The sequence below is a fragment of the Dasypus novemcinctus genome, chromosome 3 (assembly GCF_030445035.2).
Source record: "Dasypus novemcinctus isolate mDasNov1 chromosome 3, mDasNov1.1.hap2, whole genome shotgun sequence".
NCBI lineage: Eukaryota > Metazoa > Chordata > Mammalia > Cingulata > Dasypodidae > Dasypus > Dasypus novemcinctus.
This window is the reverse complement of record NC_080675.1, coordinates 37,813,216-37,832,378: the sequence shown is the minus strand read 5'-3', so window position 1 is coordinate 37,832,378 and position 19,163 is coordinate 37,813,216. Positions and strand designations below refer to the sequence as shown.

Sequence of the window (19,163 nt, the reverse complement as noted above, 5' to 3'; positions counted from 1 at the left end):
AAGTAGCACAGTAATTTGATTTCTTTTATATCCCAAGAAGGTTAAAAGGTTTTTAGAAGCCCAAGACTCTTGGCAAAAGACAGGTTGGCAAATTACCGCCCAAAGGCTAAATTTTTGTAAATAAAGTTTTATTGGAACATAGCCATGCCAATCCATTTACATATTGTCTATGGCTACTTTCACATTGCAGTGGCAGACTTGAGTTGTTGTGTCAGAGACCATTTAACCCATAAAGTATTTAGTAACTGACATGTTATAGAAAAAGTTTGCCAGCCTTGGTCTAGGGAGAAGCTAGTTCATTATTAACCTATAAGCAGCAATAAAAGTGTGTCATTTCCATCTGGGTGAAAACTCATGATGTTACCTCAGACTCTGAGTCACCACTTATGATAATAAGGGAGTGCTATCAAGAAATTAGAACTAATTTAAAATACCTTTTCTCTTAAAAGTGTAATAATTCATTGTAATAGCATTGTGAACACAATATTCATTATCAGAAATAAGCACTTTTTGCACTTAGGATTTGAGTACTTAAATTAGTCATACGATGTATGTGGAGTTCCAACAGCCTTAAAAAAAACAAAAACAACCACTGTATCAACTTGCCTCGCATGTATTTATTTCTTTGCTCTTTTAGCCCTTCCCTGCCTCAGGAGTAATACATCAAGAGTGGAAGTCAAAAAGACAAAATGTATTAGGAATAGGTTTAGAAGACACAGAATGGATCGTGCAAGGGGTGGAAGAAGAAAATCATCCAATAAATTTAAGAGGCCTCCTTTTATTGCTGGTACTGGGAGGATTAGAAAAACCCTATAGATGATCTGACCTTCTAGCTACTCCCTCCTTCCAAGATATATTAGATAACTTCAGAAAAATGAATATAATAGCAAGAATGCAATAGGGTTTTCTTGGGTGAATATTATTAAAATTCTTTATGCACTTACTATGTTTTTATTGATAAGACACATTTGAGAATCCCATTAATTTCTCATGTTTTTTATTCATACTTTGCCATTGTTTCTTTCAAATTTGCTGCGCCATATGCAGTTTCTGGCATGCTTCAGATATACTTGGTCTTTAAGTCAGGATCTAATTTTACTCATATTTCTGTTGTTCATCCTTTATTTACTGACCTATTATTTGTTACTCTGAAATTCTCCTACCTCAGAAAAATAGTTTTGAATAATTAAGTTTAATTTGTATAGAAAATAGTAATCATTGAGTATTTAAAACTGAGAAATACCATGACCCTACCTTGTGGAGATGCCATCTCATGTCCAATAACATAATTAAAGTCTGAAATTTAGACTTCATCTTACTTTGTCAGAAAATGACTTTCTCCTTCTCAAATCATAATGGAAACATCCTACAATATTAAATACAATTGATTATGATTTGGGAGTTGAATTATGATGAGATGTCTTAGTTTGTAATCAAGATTTACGTAATCAAGATTACGTAATCAAGGATGTATTTTCTTGATATTCTGCTTTCTTCCCAGTCATAAGAAATAATCAATACTTGAAGTTTTTTTCTGAATGCAGGATAATAGTAAAAGATGGTTGTTAATTTTATGTTTATCTAAAGGTTAAATATAATTATGGTTTTTATCTTAAATGATATATATATAAAATAGTGATATACTAAGAAGACAGAAATTTAAGATAACCTTTATAAACCATTAATTATGTATGCTTATTTCTGTTTGTTTTTGAAGCTGCCTTTACTAGGTTATCATTTTAATTCATTAAAATGTTATTAAAATTTTCACTGAAATCTTAAGCTGAACATTTTTTAGTATAATTTCTTTTTATGAATTGTTGCTCTTCTGAACAAAATTTGTTATTCTGGAAAGCAGATGTGGCTCAAGTGATTGGGCTTCTGCCTACCGTATGGGAGGACCTGGGTTTGATCCCTGGGGCCTCAAATTTGTTAATTCTGAAGTGCTGTCAGTTGCCAAACCTAAAGATATAAGGGGCACATAGAATCTCTGATTTTATTGGTGTAGTTAAGTTGGAACTGCACCATGAAGTATTACTGTAGTGTCAGTTTGTTCTGACAGACAAACAGTGGGTATTTTTAAGACCCTCAACATACATGTACTCCTAAAGGCAGAGAGAAACACACTTAAAGTCCTATTGAAGTCATACATGTCTGTTAAAATTATAGCTGCACTTTTCTTAGACATGTTTTGTGCTTCTTTTTAAATTTCAAAATATTACTTGTTAGTCATTGTTTTGTATAGAAACATTCAGAGTTGTAGATTTATATAATAATAAAACTACCCAATTTTCCAGCTTTGTTTGTGTGTCTAGAAAAGCCTTTTTTTTGGCATGCTTTATTTTTATGTTTTATATTTTTATTTATTTAAAATGCAATTATTCCTGTGTAAGTTTGATACTTGTCATCGATCTATGCATAAAAGGCCATAAAGTGGTATAGTGATTTAATAATATTCTTTTACTGTTCCATTTGAAAATTATAATGACTAATATTTTAAGTTGATTTCAGTTTCATATGAATATTTATTTTCAGTATACCGAGAACAGGAATTACTTATAAAAATCCCATGGACTGCTTAAATATGCAGATTATACTGCAATAATTTGAACCCTATAGAATATAGAATTAACTTCTAAAATACACACAAATTATGTGTTATGAACAATTAAGTACTTATTGGACTTAAAACACAGCAGCCTAGTCATCCCAGCTCTTTGTTAAACTTTGATTTAGTCATTTAACATGGGTTTATAATTCTTTTTGCATTTATGCAATCTGTGATTTGATCAGGTATTTCTTTTTTTCAGTTAATGTAAATTTAAACTGAAAGTGATTGCACAGCTAATCTTTGATTATCCATGCTAAATGAGGAAAGAGCAGATCAAAAATATTATAATTTAAAAATATTTTTATGTAATTTTTCTTCATTAATAATTTCTATAATCTTTCTACTGCTCCAGAAAAACTTTCAATAATACATCTATGAAGTACCAGATTGAGTTCCTGGTATTTCATAAAAACAATCCGACAGACAATGACAACAAAAAAACAGCGAGTGAATTGAGCATTTCACAGATTGTTCTTTTCTCATTTATCTTAGAAATATATTACCTTGGGGAAAGATAAAAGAAAACTATACTGCCACAAAAAAAATCACCATAAGATAAAACATTTTACATATTCAATCTCATGGCCCATAGAAATGTACTCAATAATGTAATCCTTACTTAGATTATTAGTTAATTATGGGGTCCTTTTATTATCACTTTTTAAGTCCCACTTAAAGCCCTTTTGAATAATGTTTGCACTGTAGACCTGGAAGAAAAATCCAACTTTTAGCCCTACCTTCGAGTTGAAATTGTCCTTTTAAAGGTTTCTTCTATTGATAACATCTGTTTTTCCAGCTATTTAAACAAAAATGTCATAGATACCCAAATAGCAGCCTAAACTAGATCTAAATGGTCATTGGGTTGTATATCTCATCTTATTGCCCTACTGGAAATCCATATTAATTCATTTAACTTCCTCCCCATCATTGATAAGGCTAGGGTAGATTCTCAAGGTGAAGAATGGATTTCATATAGTATTCAGATTTTTAAAATTCCATTAGCAAAAATCATTTTATCTTGCAGAGTTCATTTTAAGAAATTTTTGGAAAAGCATATTCATTTGCAACCAACATAACTTCTCTAAGTTTTTTATTATAGAGATATTTGGATAGAACAGTTGCTGTTCCTAAATTTTTCATCAAGCTCTTTTGATAGAATCGTACAACTAGTAATGTTCATTAAATATTGTAGTTTAATCCTCACCAACATTGTATTTTAATCCATTCAAGTCGTTAAACTTCCTTAGATCCATTTGGACATTTCATTTTTTAGGAAAAATTCAGGAGGCAAACACAATGTCGTTCGTTCTCTTGCGGTTTGAATTAACTCAGACCTCTAGCAGCTTTGTAAATATTAGCCACTCCTTGAAAGCAGTGGTCACACAAATGTTAAAGAACGTTGAATTCACTTATTTATTTTTAATTAATAGATCACAAGGAATGTTACATTAAAAAACATTAAAAAACAAAAAACATAAGAGGTTCCCATACAACCCACTCCCCACTCCCCACCACATCATATTTGTAAATTGTATTTTTTTGAAGATATATACATCACACAAAAAATGTTACACTAAAGAATATAAGAAGTTCCTGTATACCCCCCATCCTCCCACCCCACTCCAACAACCTCCCTCATCATTGTGGTACCCTCATCACACTCATTTAACACATTTAACACATTAACACTCAGTTAACACATTTAATAGTTTACCCTGTAATTTGCATTCTCCCCCAGTACATTCAGTGGGTTATGGCAGGATATATAAAGTCCAGCATCTGACCCTGCAATATCATTAAGGCAATTCAAAATCCCAAAAATGTCCCCACATCACATCTCTTCTACCCTCTCCCTGCCCTCAGCAACTACTGTGGCCACTTTCTCTGTCTCGATGCCAAAATTTCTTCTATTACTCATCACAATAGTTTTAGAGTAGAGTTATCAGTAAGTCCGCTCTGATCCATATTTTATTCCTCCTTTCTGTGGACCCTGGGATGGCAATGTCCCCTCCACCTCGAGACCAAGAGGGGCCTGCTTAGATTCCACATGGATGATGGATGCAATTCCTCTGCTTACAGTTTTAGCCCCTCTTGATTCCCTGGTCTGGTGGTTGACCATCTTCACCTCCCTGTTAGCTGACCTGGATAAGACCAACGAACCAGAGAGTAGGAATGGCCACTCTGCTGAGGCTCAGGGCCCAGCTGGTACATGGGCAGTCCAGAGATTCAAGTCTCTTGAGCATGGATCATCCCTAGCCCAACCACAGGTTCAGTAAAAGTGACAGAAGAGGCATGTGTAGAAAAGTCACATCTGAGTCCAGCTCTGTTACACTCAGGAACACAGATTACAAAGTAGGGCCCTCTGACATGGCACAGAGCTCCAGATACATCTGGCATGATTATATATCTTGTGGATCTCCATAGCCTTCAGGAGAACCAGTACCTAGGGTTGTATTTATTTTGGCTTTTTCTGGGGTCCTGCTGAGGTGTGCGTAAGCGTGCCCCTCTGATGACCTCCCAACTCTTTTTGGAAGACTTTTAGCCATATCAACTCATTTGTCTTTGCCATTTCTACCTTTTTGTTAAATTCACTTATAAGAGTTCAGTTGAGAAAGTGCTGGGATGAGAAAAAGAGAACTAAACTGGTATTACAAACCTGACTTAAATCCCTTCCTTTTAGTACTGGAGCATATATTTTGGCATTTAACCTCCACTGTTTGGCATTCCTTTTCAATTCAGATCATTCTGAGTTACATGCAGATTACTGTATTTTTAAATATTTTGGAAAAAGAAGGTTATGGGACATTTTATTAAAATGTATCAAGTTATGAAATTTAGTTTATAACGAAGGGGAAATTCTGAGTATTTTAATGTCTTTAAAAAATTCATTTATTTGCTAGGTAAGTTCTCTTCTACGCTCTATGAGACTGGTGGCTGTGATATGTCACTTGTGAATTTTGAACCAGCAGCAAGAAGATCATCCAATATCTGGTATGTGTGAAGTCATATTAGGAATATACTTTCATATATTTTCCATGTTTAAAATTTTTTAAGCCTTCAGATATAAAGGTTATTTTGAAAACATTGGTTTATATTGGTTTAAAAATTTGTCATTGTGCATGTGTTTCTGAAGAATTAGGTAGTTTTTATTTTTAGTTTTTGCTATGCAAGAAAATCAAGCATTATTTTAAAAAACAAAAGCTATTCTGTGTTTAAAAAATTAAATTAGAATTCCCTGTAGATCTTAAAATTGGATAGTGTTTTCCCACAATTTCAAATTTAACTATAGATTTTGTGCTATATATAATACTGGATGTAAAGAAGTTTATTGGAAAAATATTTACACGTGTAAGTTTAAACCCATAAGTTAGTTCTCTTTAATTAAAATTTTTTATTTCCTTTTACAGGTGTGGTCAAGTAACTTTATAAATGATCAGCCAGCTTTCATTTAAAAAAACAATACTTTTTATCAGCTCTGAGAAGGAGGAATCTCTTAAAATATGGATCACTATCACTTTTAGCTTTTTTTCACTAATTCCCTTAGAAAAGAATTATGTAAAATAATGCAGAAATTAGGAGAAAAGAAAATTAAGAAATTAGACATCTTCATCATATAACATAATCAAGTATAGTTTTAGAATGTGTTAAAATTTTATTTTCTACATTTTTATTCTTAGTGTTCCTCTGTTGTAGTTGATCTGTTAAGAGCCATTATTGATTAAACAGCACACTTTTCTCACATGGATCATTTGATTCTTATTTTAGGACTTCAGTCTAATAATGGGTACATTTTAAATATCTTTAGGCAGTGAATCTAGTTTTTTAAGTTTTGAGGGACCGTTTAAAACAATAGATTCTTGCAATCATTCAGCTCAGCATCTCAGAAAGGCAGAATATTTAGAAAACTATTATCTTTAAGCCCCTTTAGTCCAGTTTAAGAATTCACCTTTCAAAAATGATTAGATCAGAGTGTTACAGGATCTGTGACAGGGACTTAAAGAGTCCCTTCGTTGGAAACAGTAGGGGGATGAGGAATGGAAAGACTTAGTTATCCTGTCTAATGTAATTCAAGAGAAGAATAACCCCTTATACTATAAATGTGGTAAAGTCTTCAAATTTTGAAATCTAAACTTGACTGAACTGTGAATGTTCTATGATAATGTAGTTAGGTTTTAATATTTATTGTGGATCACTAGTTCCAAGCAATATGTTTATTGCTTTCTTTAGACTAACTCATCTGAATACTGTATTAGTGAGCCAAAGGCTGCAAAATACCAGAACCCGGTTTGTTTTAATAAAGGGTATTTATTTGGGGTAGGAGCTTACAGATACCAGGCTATAAAGCATAAGTTACTTCCCTCACCAAAGTCTATTTTCACATGTTGGAGTAAGATGGCTACCATTGTCTGCGAGGGTTCAGGCTTCCTGGGTTCCTCCCTTCCAGGGTCTTGCTTCTCTGTGAGTTCAGGGTTCCTTGCTTCCCAGGGCTCCAGCTTCAGCATCAAACTCCAACATCAAAACTCCAACATTAAGAACCCTGAACTCTGTCCTTTGCCTTTTATCTGTGAGTCCCCACCCACCAAAGGGTGGGAACTCAACACCCTATTGGCCCAAGAGGTTTACATAATTATTTAATCAAGTAAACCTTTGAATCTGATATAATCTATTTGCCCAGTGGAAAAAATCAGTTTATAAATATAATCCAATATTTCTTTTTGGAATTCATCAATAATATCAAACTGCTACAAATACTTTCCACAAGAACCTTGTGATATAGGTACCTTATTCTGTGTTACCTGTGAGAAAACTGAGGTATAAAGAAATTAAGTAACTTGTCCAAGATCTCATTCAAATAAAGAAAAGATTTGAATCCAGGCATTCTCACACAGAGGCTATGGTTTTAATTACAACTCTAGGAAAATGCTACTTTGTATTTTGATGTTTACCTGGAAAAGTGAAGCTAGTGTAAATATCATCTAACTGTTAAAGGATTTTTTTCTTTCTACTGTTTGACAAGCTATTTATTCCCTAAAATCATTTTCACTTTCTTTTAGTGATACGGATTCTCATGTATCCAGTTCTACCTCAGTTCGATTCTACCCACATGATGTGGTAGGTTTTTATTTACTGTTATAAAATGATATATTTCCAGGTTATGAAGCTGTAAAAATCAGAAAAATTGATGGAGTTCCCAAATATCTGTTTTGTTTGAAAACTAACACAAAATCACATTTGCTTTTCCACGGTGGATCTCTTCTGGTAAATCCTTTATTAAGAAAGAAGATACAAACATAAAACACCATGAAGTTTAACTAGCTGTATTTATGAATCAGTAATTACACACTTTAGGGGCATGTAAAGGTCCATTTACTCTCCAGCTTCATAATCGGGTGTGTCATTTTTAATTGTGTCATTTTACAACCTTACTTTGACAATTATGATTTTGGTGCGGTTATTTGTTTATTGGTTACCATTGTTTTTTTATACCATTGTGGAGGTTTGGGGGGAGTTTAATAATGACAATACTGTATAAAAAATACAGTGGGGATATTTTTTAAAGAAAACACTGCCTTTGCAATCAAATGTATATTCATCTTTCATGTTGGAAAAGATAAAACTGATGAAATCCTTTTAAGCAACACATCTAGATAAATCTAGTGCCAAAAGGATTAATTATTAGTGGTTTCATGAAGATTCTGTGTTGTAGCAGGTTTTTAAGACTAGGATGTAAGTTGGCATAGAGCAGTTTTCAGCCAGTGAATATTTGACAATGTATAGAGATACTTTTGGTTTTCACAACTGCAGGGGGTAGAGATGGGGATTATCTCTGTAGTATATAGTAGGTAGAGACCAGATATACAGTTAAACATTTTGCAATGCACAGGGCACCATCTCCACACACACAAAATTATCCGTCCCAAATGTCAGTAGTGCCAAGGTTGAGAAACTCTGGCATAAGGGGTAAGAAAAGTGTTTTGGGAAGTATTTGTCAATGTTTAAATATAGAAATGATATGCTATATATAGTAAGGAAATTGTCTTGATGTACCATAATAAGTGTTTGAAAATTAAAGACCGTTCCTACCTTGTGCTACATTGTATTCCTAAAAATTCTATTGGAAAGCAAAAGTGGGAAGATCAGTATTTCATTATTTTCCACTCTTAGATGGTATGGAAACCTTGAGGTAGCAAAATGCAGTCTACTGCTGTGCCAGATACAGAGACTTTTGAAGCTTTCAGAGGAAGGGGAATCTGGTAAATAGATAAGTTAAAATGGAAAAAAATGAAGTGTAGCAATTTTCTATATATCCTCTGACAAGCAGCCTGACAAAACAAAACTAAAAAAGGGATTTGAAAACAACAGTGATAAGACACTGTAGGAAGAAATGAGAGTTCAAGGCTTTGAATCCATTGTAAAGGAGCTCAGATTTAAAAGTGATAATGAGCTACACAATCAGAAAAATGGATTTTCTAGCTATGCAATACATAAAGTCTTAAAATGTCAAATTATTTTCCTAATAAAACTTTTCCAAAAGGTATGTTGATTTCTTTGCTTTTTTAAAGTTTGCTTCATATGGTCACTTTCTGTAGTCTATAGTCATAAAAAATCCACAAGGAGTAGACTAGAGAATAATGAGCTTGAATATTCTATGAACTGATTGAGTAGTGCTTGAATCATGTCTTGATAAAGATATTTTTAAGCCTTTCATTGCTGACTTTCTTTTAGCTCTCTCTTCCACAGATTCGATTGAATAGACTATTGACCATTGATACAGATTTGTTGGAGCAACAAGACATTGATCTAAGCCCTGACTTGGCAGCTACTTATGGTCCAACAGAAGATGCTACCCAAAAGGTTAAACACTATTACCGCTTTTGGATCCTGCCCCAACTATGGATTGGCATCAACTTTGACAGACTCACACTTTTGGCCCTGTTTGATAGGTGAGGATATAATATGATACTAAAGATTATGTGCAGATTTTATTTTTAAGTTGAAGTGTCCCTAAAGAGCCATTGAAGTTTTTACATAGTTGCTGTGTTGGAAAGTGTTTTCTCTTTTTGTCCTTTTGAGATAATAAGGGCTCCCAAACATTGACTTTCTTAAATCCATTAAAAACTTTTTTGTTAGCACTTTTAATTTGCTTATACAAAGAAATCCTTTTTATTATCCATAAGCCTCATGCAACTATACTTAAAAGCCAGAGGATATGAGTGTTGATAATCTTAAGGTTATCAGAAATATGATCCTAAATATAAAAGATATGAGGAAACTTCGTTTTTCCTATTTCTTAGCACTACTGTCATAATGATAAAGAGTATTACTTATAAACTTGGTGACCATCTGCCATTCTAGTCAGCATGGAGTAATAAGGACTGAATTTATCCTACTGTCTGAAACAGCCCCAAACAGACAAATACATGAAAAAACAGTTTTCAAGACATTGGACACAGAAAAACAAAGGTCAGTCATCTGAGGGATGGGAAACATGATATAATCCCTAAAATTTTCCCAGCTTATTGCCTTAAGAGAGTTTCTAGGCTGTGACATAGGGGGAGGGAACTAAGGTAGAGCCCAGTGGACAACCTGACTTGAGGAAATGGAACTGAGAGTCCAGGGAGACTAAGGCAGCTAGAGTTCATAGGACAGAATGTCAAAGAGGAGAGGGCTACTTAGAGAAACTAGAGAACTAAGGCATTCCTCTTGAGTATTCAGCAGAGTTCTAGTAGGTGCATGCAGGTGAAACCAGGGCAAAAACCTGTTGCCCTGTTCTCCATGCGGAATGGAGAAATAGAGCCTGATACTCACACAGGGCCAGGAATCAAGAGAGAAAAATGAAGAGGGAGATTAGAAAGTGTTTTAAAATGAATGAAAATGCAAATACACCACATCAGAATTTTGGGGACACTACTAGTACAGTATTAGGAAAAATGAAGATTTCAAATTAGTAACTTTACCTTCCAACCTGTTCACAATGGCCAGATCAGAAAACTCATAATTGATATTTTATGGCATTTCGAAGAGTCCTCAGGAAGGTCTTAACCTCAGAAGTAGAGAATAGTTAGTACTAGAATAAGCAGTGCTTCAGACCCACCTAGCAATTCATAAAAACAAGATCTTAAATGATCATACTGTTTCCAAGTAGTTTAACCAAGTTAAGATTTATAGGAATCCAGAAATACTCAGCCCCCAACAAGGTAAAATCCACAATATATCACATCTAATCAAAGACTTTAAAGCATGCAGAGGTAGGAAAACATGGCCTATAATGAGGAGACTAATCAAAGCTAAACTATAACTGGCATAGTTGTTAGAATTAATATTAATGTTAAAATAATTATAAGTATATTCTATATGCTAAAAAAGTTAAAAGACATTGAAGATGTATTTTTAAAAAGACCCAAATCAAACTTCTAGAGATGAAAACTACAATATTTGGATGCAAAAATACACTGGATGGGATTAATGGCAGATTAGACGTAGTAGAAGAAAAGTTTAGTGAACATAAAGGCATAGCAGTAGAAATTATCCAAAATACAAAATAGAAACAGAAAAAATAGAATCCTCTTCCCAGCTCTCAATGAAAAGGACATTAAAAGAAAATGAAAGAGAATGCTGTGGGAAAATTTCAAGATGAGACAGGGAGACAATATATTTTGAAGAAATAATTGCAGAAAATTTTCCAAATTTAATGATACAAGTGTACACATTTAAGTTGCTCAGTGAACCCTAAACACAAGAAACACAAAGAAAACTGTACCAAAGTACATTATTATCACTCAAAACTAGTGATAAAATAGAAAAATTGACAGAAAAAAAGAGACATGTTTTGTACGGAGAAACAATGAAAAGAAGGACATCAAATTTATCGTTGGAAGTACTTCGTTCCAAAAAAGTAGATAAAGTGGATTCATAAATATTATTCTATCAAACTGAAAGAAAACAGAAGTAAAAAGAGATTAAACAACAACATCAACAACAGATGGGACAAATAGAAAACAGAAAAAAGCCAGAAAATTTTGGGTTGGATAAAAAGATAAGACCCAATTATATGCTGCCTGCAAGAAATGGACTTTAAATATAAAAACAGAAATATGTTAAAAATAAAAAGGATAGAAAAATAAATATCATACTAACCAAAGCTAGAGTGTTGAATATACATACAATAGAATATTATTCAGCCATAAAAAGGAATTTTGATACTGCACCAACATGGATGAACCTTGAAGTTAAGTTGAGTGAAATAAGCCGGATACAAAAGGACACATACTGCATGGTTTCGGTTATATGAAAAACCCAGAAAAAGCAAATAGAGTCTCAGCCCAGGTTGTCGGGGCTGGAGTGGGTGGGAATGGGAATTATTGCTTGATGGATACAGAATTTCTGTTTGGGATGATGAAGTTTTGGTAATAAATGATGGTATTGGTAGCACAATATTGTGAATGTGAGTTAATATCACTTAATTGTACACATGATAGTGGTTAAATGGGAAATTTTATATTATATATGTTACCACAATAAAATTCATAGAGGAAACCACAATGAATGTAATGTCCTATGATGATGAAAGAGGTTGTTGATGTGGAAGGAGTAGGGTGAGGGGGATGGGAGGGTATATGGGGACCTCTTATTTCTTCGAATGTAACATTTAAAAAAAAAATAGAACAAATAAAAAAATATATATATATATATAAAAATAAAACAAAAAAAGAAGATAGCTGAAGTGGTCCTGTTAATATCAGAAATAGTAGATTTCAGAGCAGAGAATATTACCAGTGGTTAAAAAAAAAGGGAAGCAGTTGTGACTCAACTGATACAGCGTCTGCTTACCATATATAGGGTCCAGGGTTTGATACCCAGGGCCTCCTGACCCATGTGAGCTGGCCCATGCATAGTGCTGCATGCAAGAAGTGTTGTGCCATGCAAGGGTATCCCCTGTGTAGGGGTGCTCCACATGCAAGGAGTGCACCCCGCAAGTAGAGCCATTCCACGTGAAAAAAGCACAGCCCATCCAGGCGTGGCTCCCACACATAGAGAGCTGAGGCAGCAAGATGACGCAACAAAAAAAGCGACAGTTTCCCAGTGCCACATGACAAGAATGCAAGTAGACACAGAAGAACACACAGCAAATGGACACAGAGAGCAGACAACGGGGGGGAGGGGAGAGAAATAAATAAAATAAATCTTGAAAAAAAGACTGATTTCATAATGATAAAGAGATAATTGATAAGACACGACAATCCTAAATGTTTCTGACCTAAGAACAGAGCTTCAAAATGAAACAAAATCTGGTTGAAATAGAAGGAGAAATAGACCAATCCACAATTATGGTTAATTTCATTACCCCTCTTAGTAATTGGTAGACTAACTATGTAGAAAACCAGCAAGGATATTGTAGTCTTAAACAGTACTATCTTTCAACCTTGAGTTGATTGACATTTATAGAACATTCCACCCATGACAAGAGTGCATATTCTTCTAAGTGCACATGGAACATTCACCAAGATAGATCATATTCTGGGCCATAAAATAAGTTTCAAAAAATTTTAAAAGATTTAATTCAGCTATAGTATGCTCATTCTTACCACAGTGGAATTAGATTATGAATTCATAACAGAGATTCTTGGAAAATTCCCAAATATTTGGAAACTAAGCAGTACTTCTGTTATTTAGATCACATGGATCAAAAAGAAATCAAGAAGGGACTTAGAAAGTATTTTGAACTGAATAAAAATTAAAATATGAACATCAGACTTTTTTGGGATGCTACTTGTTCAAGCATTAGGAAAAATTTATAGCACTGAATGAATGCCTGTACTAGAAGAAAGGTCTTAAATCAGTGATTTCACCTTCTACCTCAAACTACTAAGAGAAGAGCAAATTAAACCCAAGTAGTAGTAAAAGAAAACAGCAAAGAACAGAGCTGGAATCTGTGAGGAAAAAAAAACAATAGAGAATTAAGGAAACCAAAAGCATATTATTTGAGGTGTTCAGTTAAATTGATGAAATGTCAGCTAGGCTGATTAGGAATAAAAGAAAGCAAAAAGACAAAATTGACCAGTGTCAGGAATGTGAGATGAAACATCAAATCAGATTCTATAGATATTAAAGTGGTAAAGAAATATTATGAAGCACTATATGCAAATAAACTCAACAGTAGACAAATAGGCAAATTTCTTAAAAGTCAAATTATCAAAGCTTATGTATTCAAGAAAATACATTACCGTATCAGTTCTATATCTATTAAATAAATTTAATCCTCCCACAAAGAAAACTCTAGTTTCCTGTCATGTCAAAATAATATCTTTAATCAATGAAGGGGAGACAGGAAAATCTTTTCAACAGATAGCGCTGAAACCATTGGGTTTCCATATGCAGAAAAATGGACTTTGATCCATACCTTGTACCATATTACAAAAATTAACTCAAAATGGGTTATAGGCATAAATGTTAGACCTAAAACAATAAAACTTTTAGAAAGAAAAAAGAAACTTTTGTGACCTTAGATTAGGCAAAATTTCTTAGCTATTACATCAAAAACAAGATTAATAATTAAAAGAAATTGGATTCATCAATACTAAAAACAAAAAAAGCCAAAAAAGTACATTTTCACTGAAGAGGAAAGTAAACATTAGTATGCAACATAGCAGGCCAGGGCAAAGATTACAAAGAGGCATTGGATTTGGCAAACCTGGAATTTCATAAATACTATATGAGACTAAGTAGAAATATGAGTAATTCTTTTGAAAATAAAATTCATTTTTCTATAATTTAGTAGAACTATTAAATGAAGTATAGAAGAGATATTTTTTGTGTTTTATATTTAGGCCCAATTGATTATAAATATGGCATTGGACTAATAAAAACTAATTTCAAAAATTTATGATTATAAACACAATTCTTCACCCATTATAGAGAATGTAAATATATCAAAGATTTGAAGACAAAGAGGCCAGCAAAAATCCACTCACCCAGAGGAACCATTATTACTAGTGTTATTTTGATATACTGTATTACCTTTTTTAGCCTATATATGTATATTTTTAAATAACAATTTATTTCCTGCTGTACACACAGATTTGTATCCTGCTTTCTGTGTATAGCAAACATGCTTAGCATTCTTCCATATCATTAAATTTCCTTTAAAAAATGACTTTTAGCAAATATTTGTTATTTTGTGAGTAAAGTGTGCATGAGAAGTCATGAGACTGATATAATTTTTTTGGTGTGACATATAAAAATTATCCCCATTACTATAGGCACTATCTTGGACATCATGTTGTTTCTTTTATAGTGTCAGTTTAATGAAATAAAGAATTGCTTTAACAGCTTTAATAGAAGAAGAATTTATGGTCTTTATCACTTGCTATATTTCTCAAGGATATGTAAAAGCCTGTATTTAAGTAATTCTAGTGAGTTTTCTGGATTATTTCAGATGACCGAGAGATGGAGAAAACGAAAACATTTGGTATCAAAATCTGATTACAAAAGTTGTCATATAAAATAATTTAAATTTAACTTTCTAAAATCTTTTGAGATTTTGTTTTTCAAAACTTCTCTCTTTGTGTATCTATTTACTATCCATATTGGTTGGTTATTTTGTAGCAAATTTGACAGAAAAGCAGATATTAAGAACAAAGTATTTTAATAAACGTGAAAACATTATTTATTATCATTTACAGTCCAGAATAGCATTCTTTGTTTGTATTTGAGAATTTATGTTTCCATGTGAAACTGGTTTCTTTCTCCTTAGTATCCAAAACCTTATTCAAACCCACTACCTAAAAGACATCTCAGCAAGCATATTATGAGCTTCATATTGATGTTCCCTTTTTTCACCTTAATATTTTATATTCACAGTAATACTTAACTTTACTCATAAATTTTTCTGTCTACAGAAATCGTGAGATCCTGGAAAATGTGTTAGCTGTCATCCTGGCTATTCTTGTAGCTTTTTTGGGCTCTATTCTTCTCATACAAGGCTTTTTCAGAGACATCTGGGTCTTCCAGTTCTGCCTGGTGATTGCCAGCTGTCAATACTCACTACTCAAGGTACTAGCATAGCATTTCTCTCGCTCTCTTTTTAATTAGAGAAGTTATAAGTTTACAGAAAAATCAAGCAGAAAATAGAGTTCCCATAACCCACCCCATTACTAACATTTTGTATTAGTTATAATACAAACATTTTGTATTGTTATAATTGATGAGAGAATATTACTATAATTGTACTACAATGTACTGTAGCCAATAGTTTACATTAGGGTTCACTATTTGTGTTGTACAGTCCTATGGTTGATTTTTAATTTTTACTTTTAGTAACATGTTCCTCTGAAATTACCCTTTATAACCACATTCAGATATATAATTCACTGGTGTTAATTACTTTTATAGTGTTGTGCTACCATCACCACCATCTATTACCACCTCTTTTCTTTTCATTCTAGAGAAGATTTCATGTCATTCACTAAACTGTAGTAAGATAATAGTTTTTAGATTTATTTTCCTTGGATATTTACATTAGATTTGGTAGGGAACAAAAAAGGACAATAAACTTAAGAAAAAGATGTGTAAACAGAACTTAGAAAACCTATTTCTCCATATAAAAATATATTTGGATATTTGTTAAAAATAAGAGTTTGCATTCTTACAAGTTATTTCTTTTTAATTTATCATTGTTAACACTCTCCCCTTTTTTGAGTCTTCTGTGGATAAAATTTATTAAAATCTGCCATTGGTATAAAACTTAGTATGTATTTTCATTTGGTACATTGAAGGCAAAAATTGGTGTCCCTTTGTTACTGTTTTAATATTGGCTCTAAGATACCAAATATTGTCCAATTCTAAACTTTCAAGAAATGGAAAAATCAAATACCTCAATTCATGTAAAGCCAAATTATTTACCTTCCATGCAAAATCAGTTACCATAATTTCTCTTTTTGCTGTTAATGTGGACTGTATCCTTCTTTTCTTTCTTAGTCATTAAATATCCTTGCTTTATATTGGTTATTTGCCTGATATATATTAACATACAGATCCCTCCCTATCCTGAAAATTACTCACTTAGGTATGTTTATACAAACTACCAACTGTCCTTTCTTTTTTTCTCTCCATTTATAGCTAGACATTTCTTTTTTTCTCTCCATTTATAGCTAGACATCTGAAATAAGCCACATGCATCATTTAATTCCTAATGATACTATCTTCCATTTTTTTTATTCTCACTATTGATGTGTGAATTTATACAACCTGATGATTTTTCTACTAATTGGATAGCTCAGTGTTCCTCCCTTAATACCTCTTTAGTCAAAACTATTCTTTTGACTACTTATTAATTTATGAGAAGTCTGTAGGATTTTATTTGACCCACTTTTCTGTTTGTAATTCCCCTCGAATGAAGTCATCTTTCTTTACTTCTTTATGATGTTCAGATTTGTATCTCCAAGTCTTCATCTGTCTTGTAAGCTTTAGCCTTACATATCTAACAGACAATTGACCCATTTAAAAAATAGTACTTCCATATCTTCTAATAAAATATTTTCCTCTCCCATTTCCTGGCTTTTGACAATAGTTTACTATTTCACTGACTTAAAATCTTGAAGACTCTTCTCCTTCCTCCTTGATCCCTAAGAACAAGTAAGCAAGTTCCTTTGAATTTGGTGATTCTATGTTAAAATTCCTGTCATCTGTTCTAGCCTTTCATTTCAAGCATCTTAATACATTCCTTTATCACCTTAAACCCTTTAAATTCAATCCTTGCTCCAAATCTCCTTTGTCTCAATTAATTTTGTCCACTGCTGTCAGGTTAATATGGTTTCTAACGATATGAAAGTGGTAAAAGATGACAGATTTTTACTAGAAGATGAGTAATATTCTAAATAAATAAGAAAGGCAGGAATAGGAGTTTTTGGAGGATAGGTGTCAGAGTTGAAAGAGTTTAAAGATCACCCAGTTTCATATCTAGCCAAGGGCCACTTGCCAAACTCAGTGAGTTTGGTGAATGTAGAATTAGAGGTAGTGATAAACCACCTTAGTGAAATTACTTAGTATGCCAGTGGAATTGACCTGGAACTTGGGAGTAAAGTCACCATTTGGGAAGGATCTGCATAGTACCCGTTGAACATTTTAATGGAAAATTAATAAAATCTCATAAGGATAAAGCTTAATTTATAATTTGATTATAATGATTTTGATGTAAAAACGCAGGTAATATATTTGATACAAATACCACTTGTTTTGTAAGCTTGGAATTTGTGGACAAAACTAGAACTCATTTTATAAGCTAACCACATGTTATCGTACGTTTCCTGAATGGAGTGATATTTTATGACAAAGGATTTTACCTTAAATATATTTAAGTGTAATAATGAGCTGAGCAGTAAGGCATATCTGCCATATGCCTTTTCAGAAACATAAAGCTAGATGCATATTAATTAACCTTAAAAATTTAAGGGTCAAGGAAGGTTTGGGATGTTTTTAATAGCATCATGGCACCAGTATCTGTAATTGTTTGATATTCGAAACAGAATCAGTGTAGGTTGTTTCTTGATTGTGATATATTAAATTGAAATCATTTCAGGCATTTTGAAAGCTGTTTGTAGAACTACCAGGATTTCAGTAGTATAATCTATCTCTCTACTTAATTTTTAGAGTGTTCAACCAGATTCTTCTTCTCCCAGACATGTAAGTCTTTCTTATGTGCCTGTAACTTAATAGTTCCTAAGCATTAATCAAAGCCACTTTTTTCAGCATGTCTCAGATTAAATTAAGATTTATGTTATATTTTTCATTTTAGTTTTGACACAGTACTAGAATCATAAGTGATATATTAGCATGCAATAAAATAACATTGTAATTGTGGGCAGGAAGCACAATTTTTTTTTTTTTTGATAGCCAGTTTTAGAGGTGGTATCAAGTAGGCAGATGTGGTTCCTATAAACTCATGTTTATTTGGTAATTTGCAATTGATAATTTTTGAGTAATCATGAATAAGTATTCAAATATAGGATTTTGAAGTAAGAAAAATATAATTTTATTTAAGTGGTCATTAAGATCAATACTAAAGAAAGTAATAATACCTTGATCTGGTATTTGGACCTTTGGAATAAAGAAAGAACTAAAAACCTTATTATTTACTTTGTGACTTTAGATAAAAGTATTAGAGGCCTACCCCTATATATTGTGAAGTATTTTCCACTTTCACACCTAACTTAAGAGTATTTAATAGAATGACCAAAAGGCATCTCTTGAAAATAGTTTAAAGTCATAAACTTCAAGTAGAGTTTGTGATACTTGCCGTCTGTTTTTTAATATAATTTAAAATTTTTTAACTCATTAATGGGACTAGATGAGCAAAACAAAAAACAAGGAGGTAATCAGTTTTCTTTTGGCTGTCATGTTTGTATTTTGTAATAATGTTTTCTTTCTTTTTTTTTTAAAGGATAATAGAAATTTTCTTTTTTTAAAAAATTCCAGGGCCTGTCCCTGTATCAGTAGACAGTTTTCAGTTTCTTGTACCCTCTATAGCCACAATCAGTGTAACAGTACTTTTCTT

General features: G+C 32.7%; 1 protein-coding gene across 6 annotated transcripts in view; it reads left to right on the top strand.

Annotated features, from left to right (window-relative positions):
- PCNX1 (pecanex 1) overlaps nt 1–19,163 on the top strand; it is a 171,693-nt gene that overhangs the window by 92,492 nt on the left and 60,038 nt on the right. For 4 of the 6 annotated variants that reach the window (XM_058293180.2, XM_071213836.1, XM_058293178.2 and 1 more), the window contains 5 exons: nt 5,512–5,602; nt 7,666–7,723; nt 9,338–9,555; nt 15,511–15,664; nt 18,260–18,292. In XM_058293180.2, coding sequence (XP_058149163.1) covers nt 5,512–5,602; nt 7,666–7,723; nt 9,338–9,555; nt 15,511–15,664; nt 18,260–18,292 — 554 coding nt within the window. The remainder of the gene's footprint in view (nt 1–5,511; nt 5,603–7,665; nt 7,724–9,337; nt 9,556–15,510; nt 15,665–18,259; nt 18,293–19,163) is intronic. The other 2 variants (XM_058293181.2, XM_058293179.2) reach the window with 1 other exon arrangement.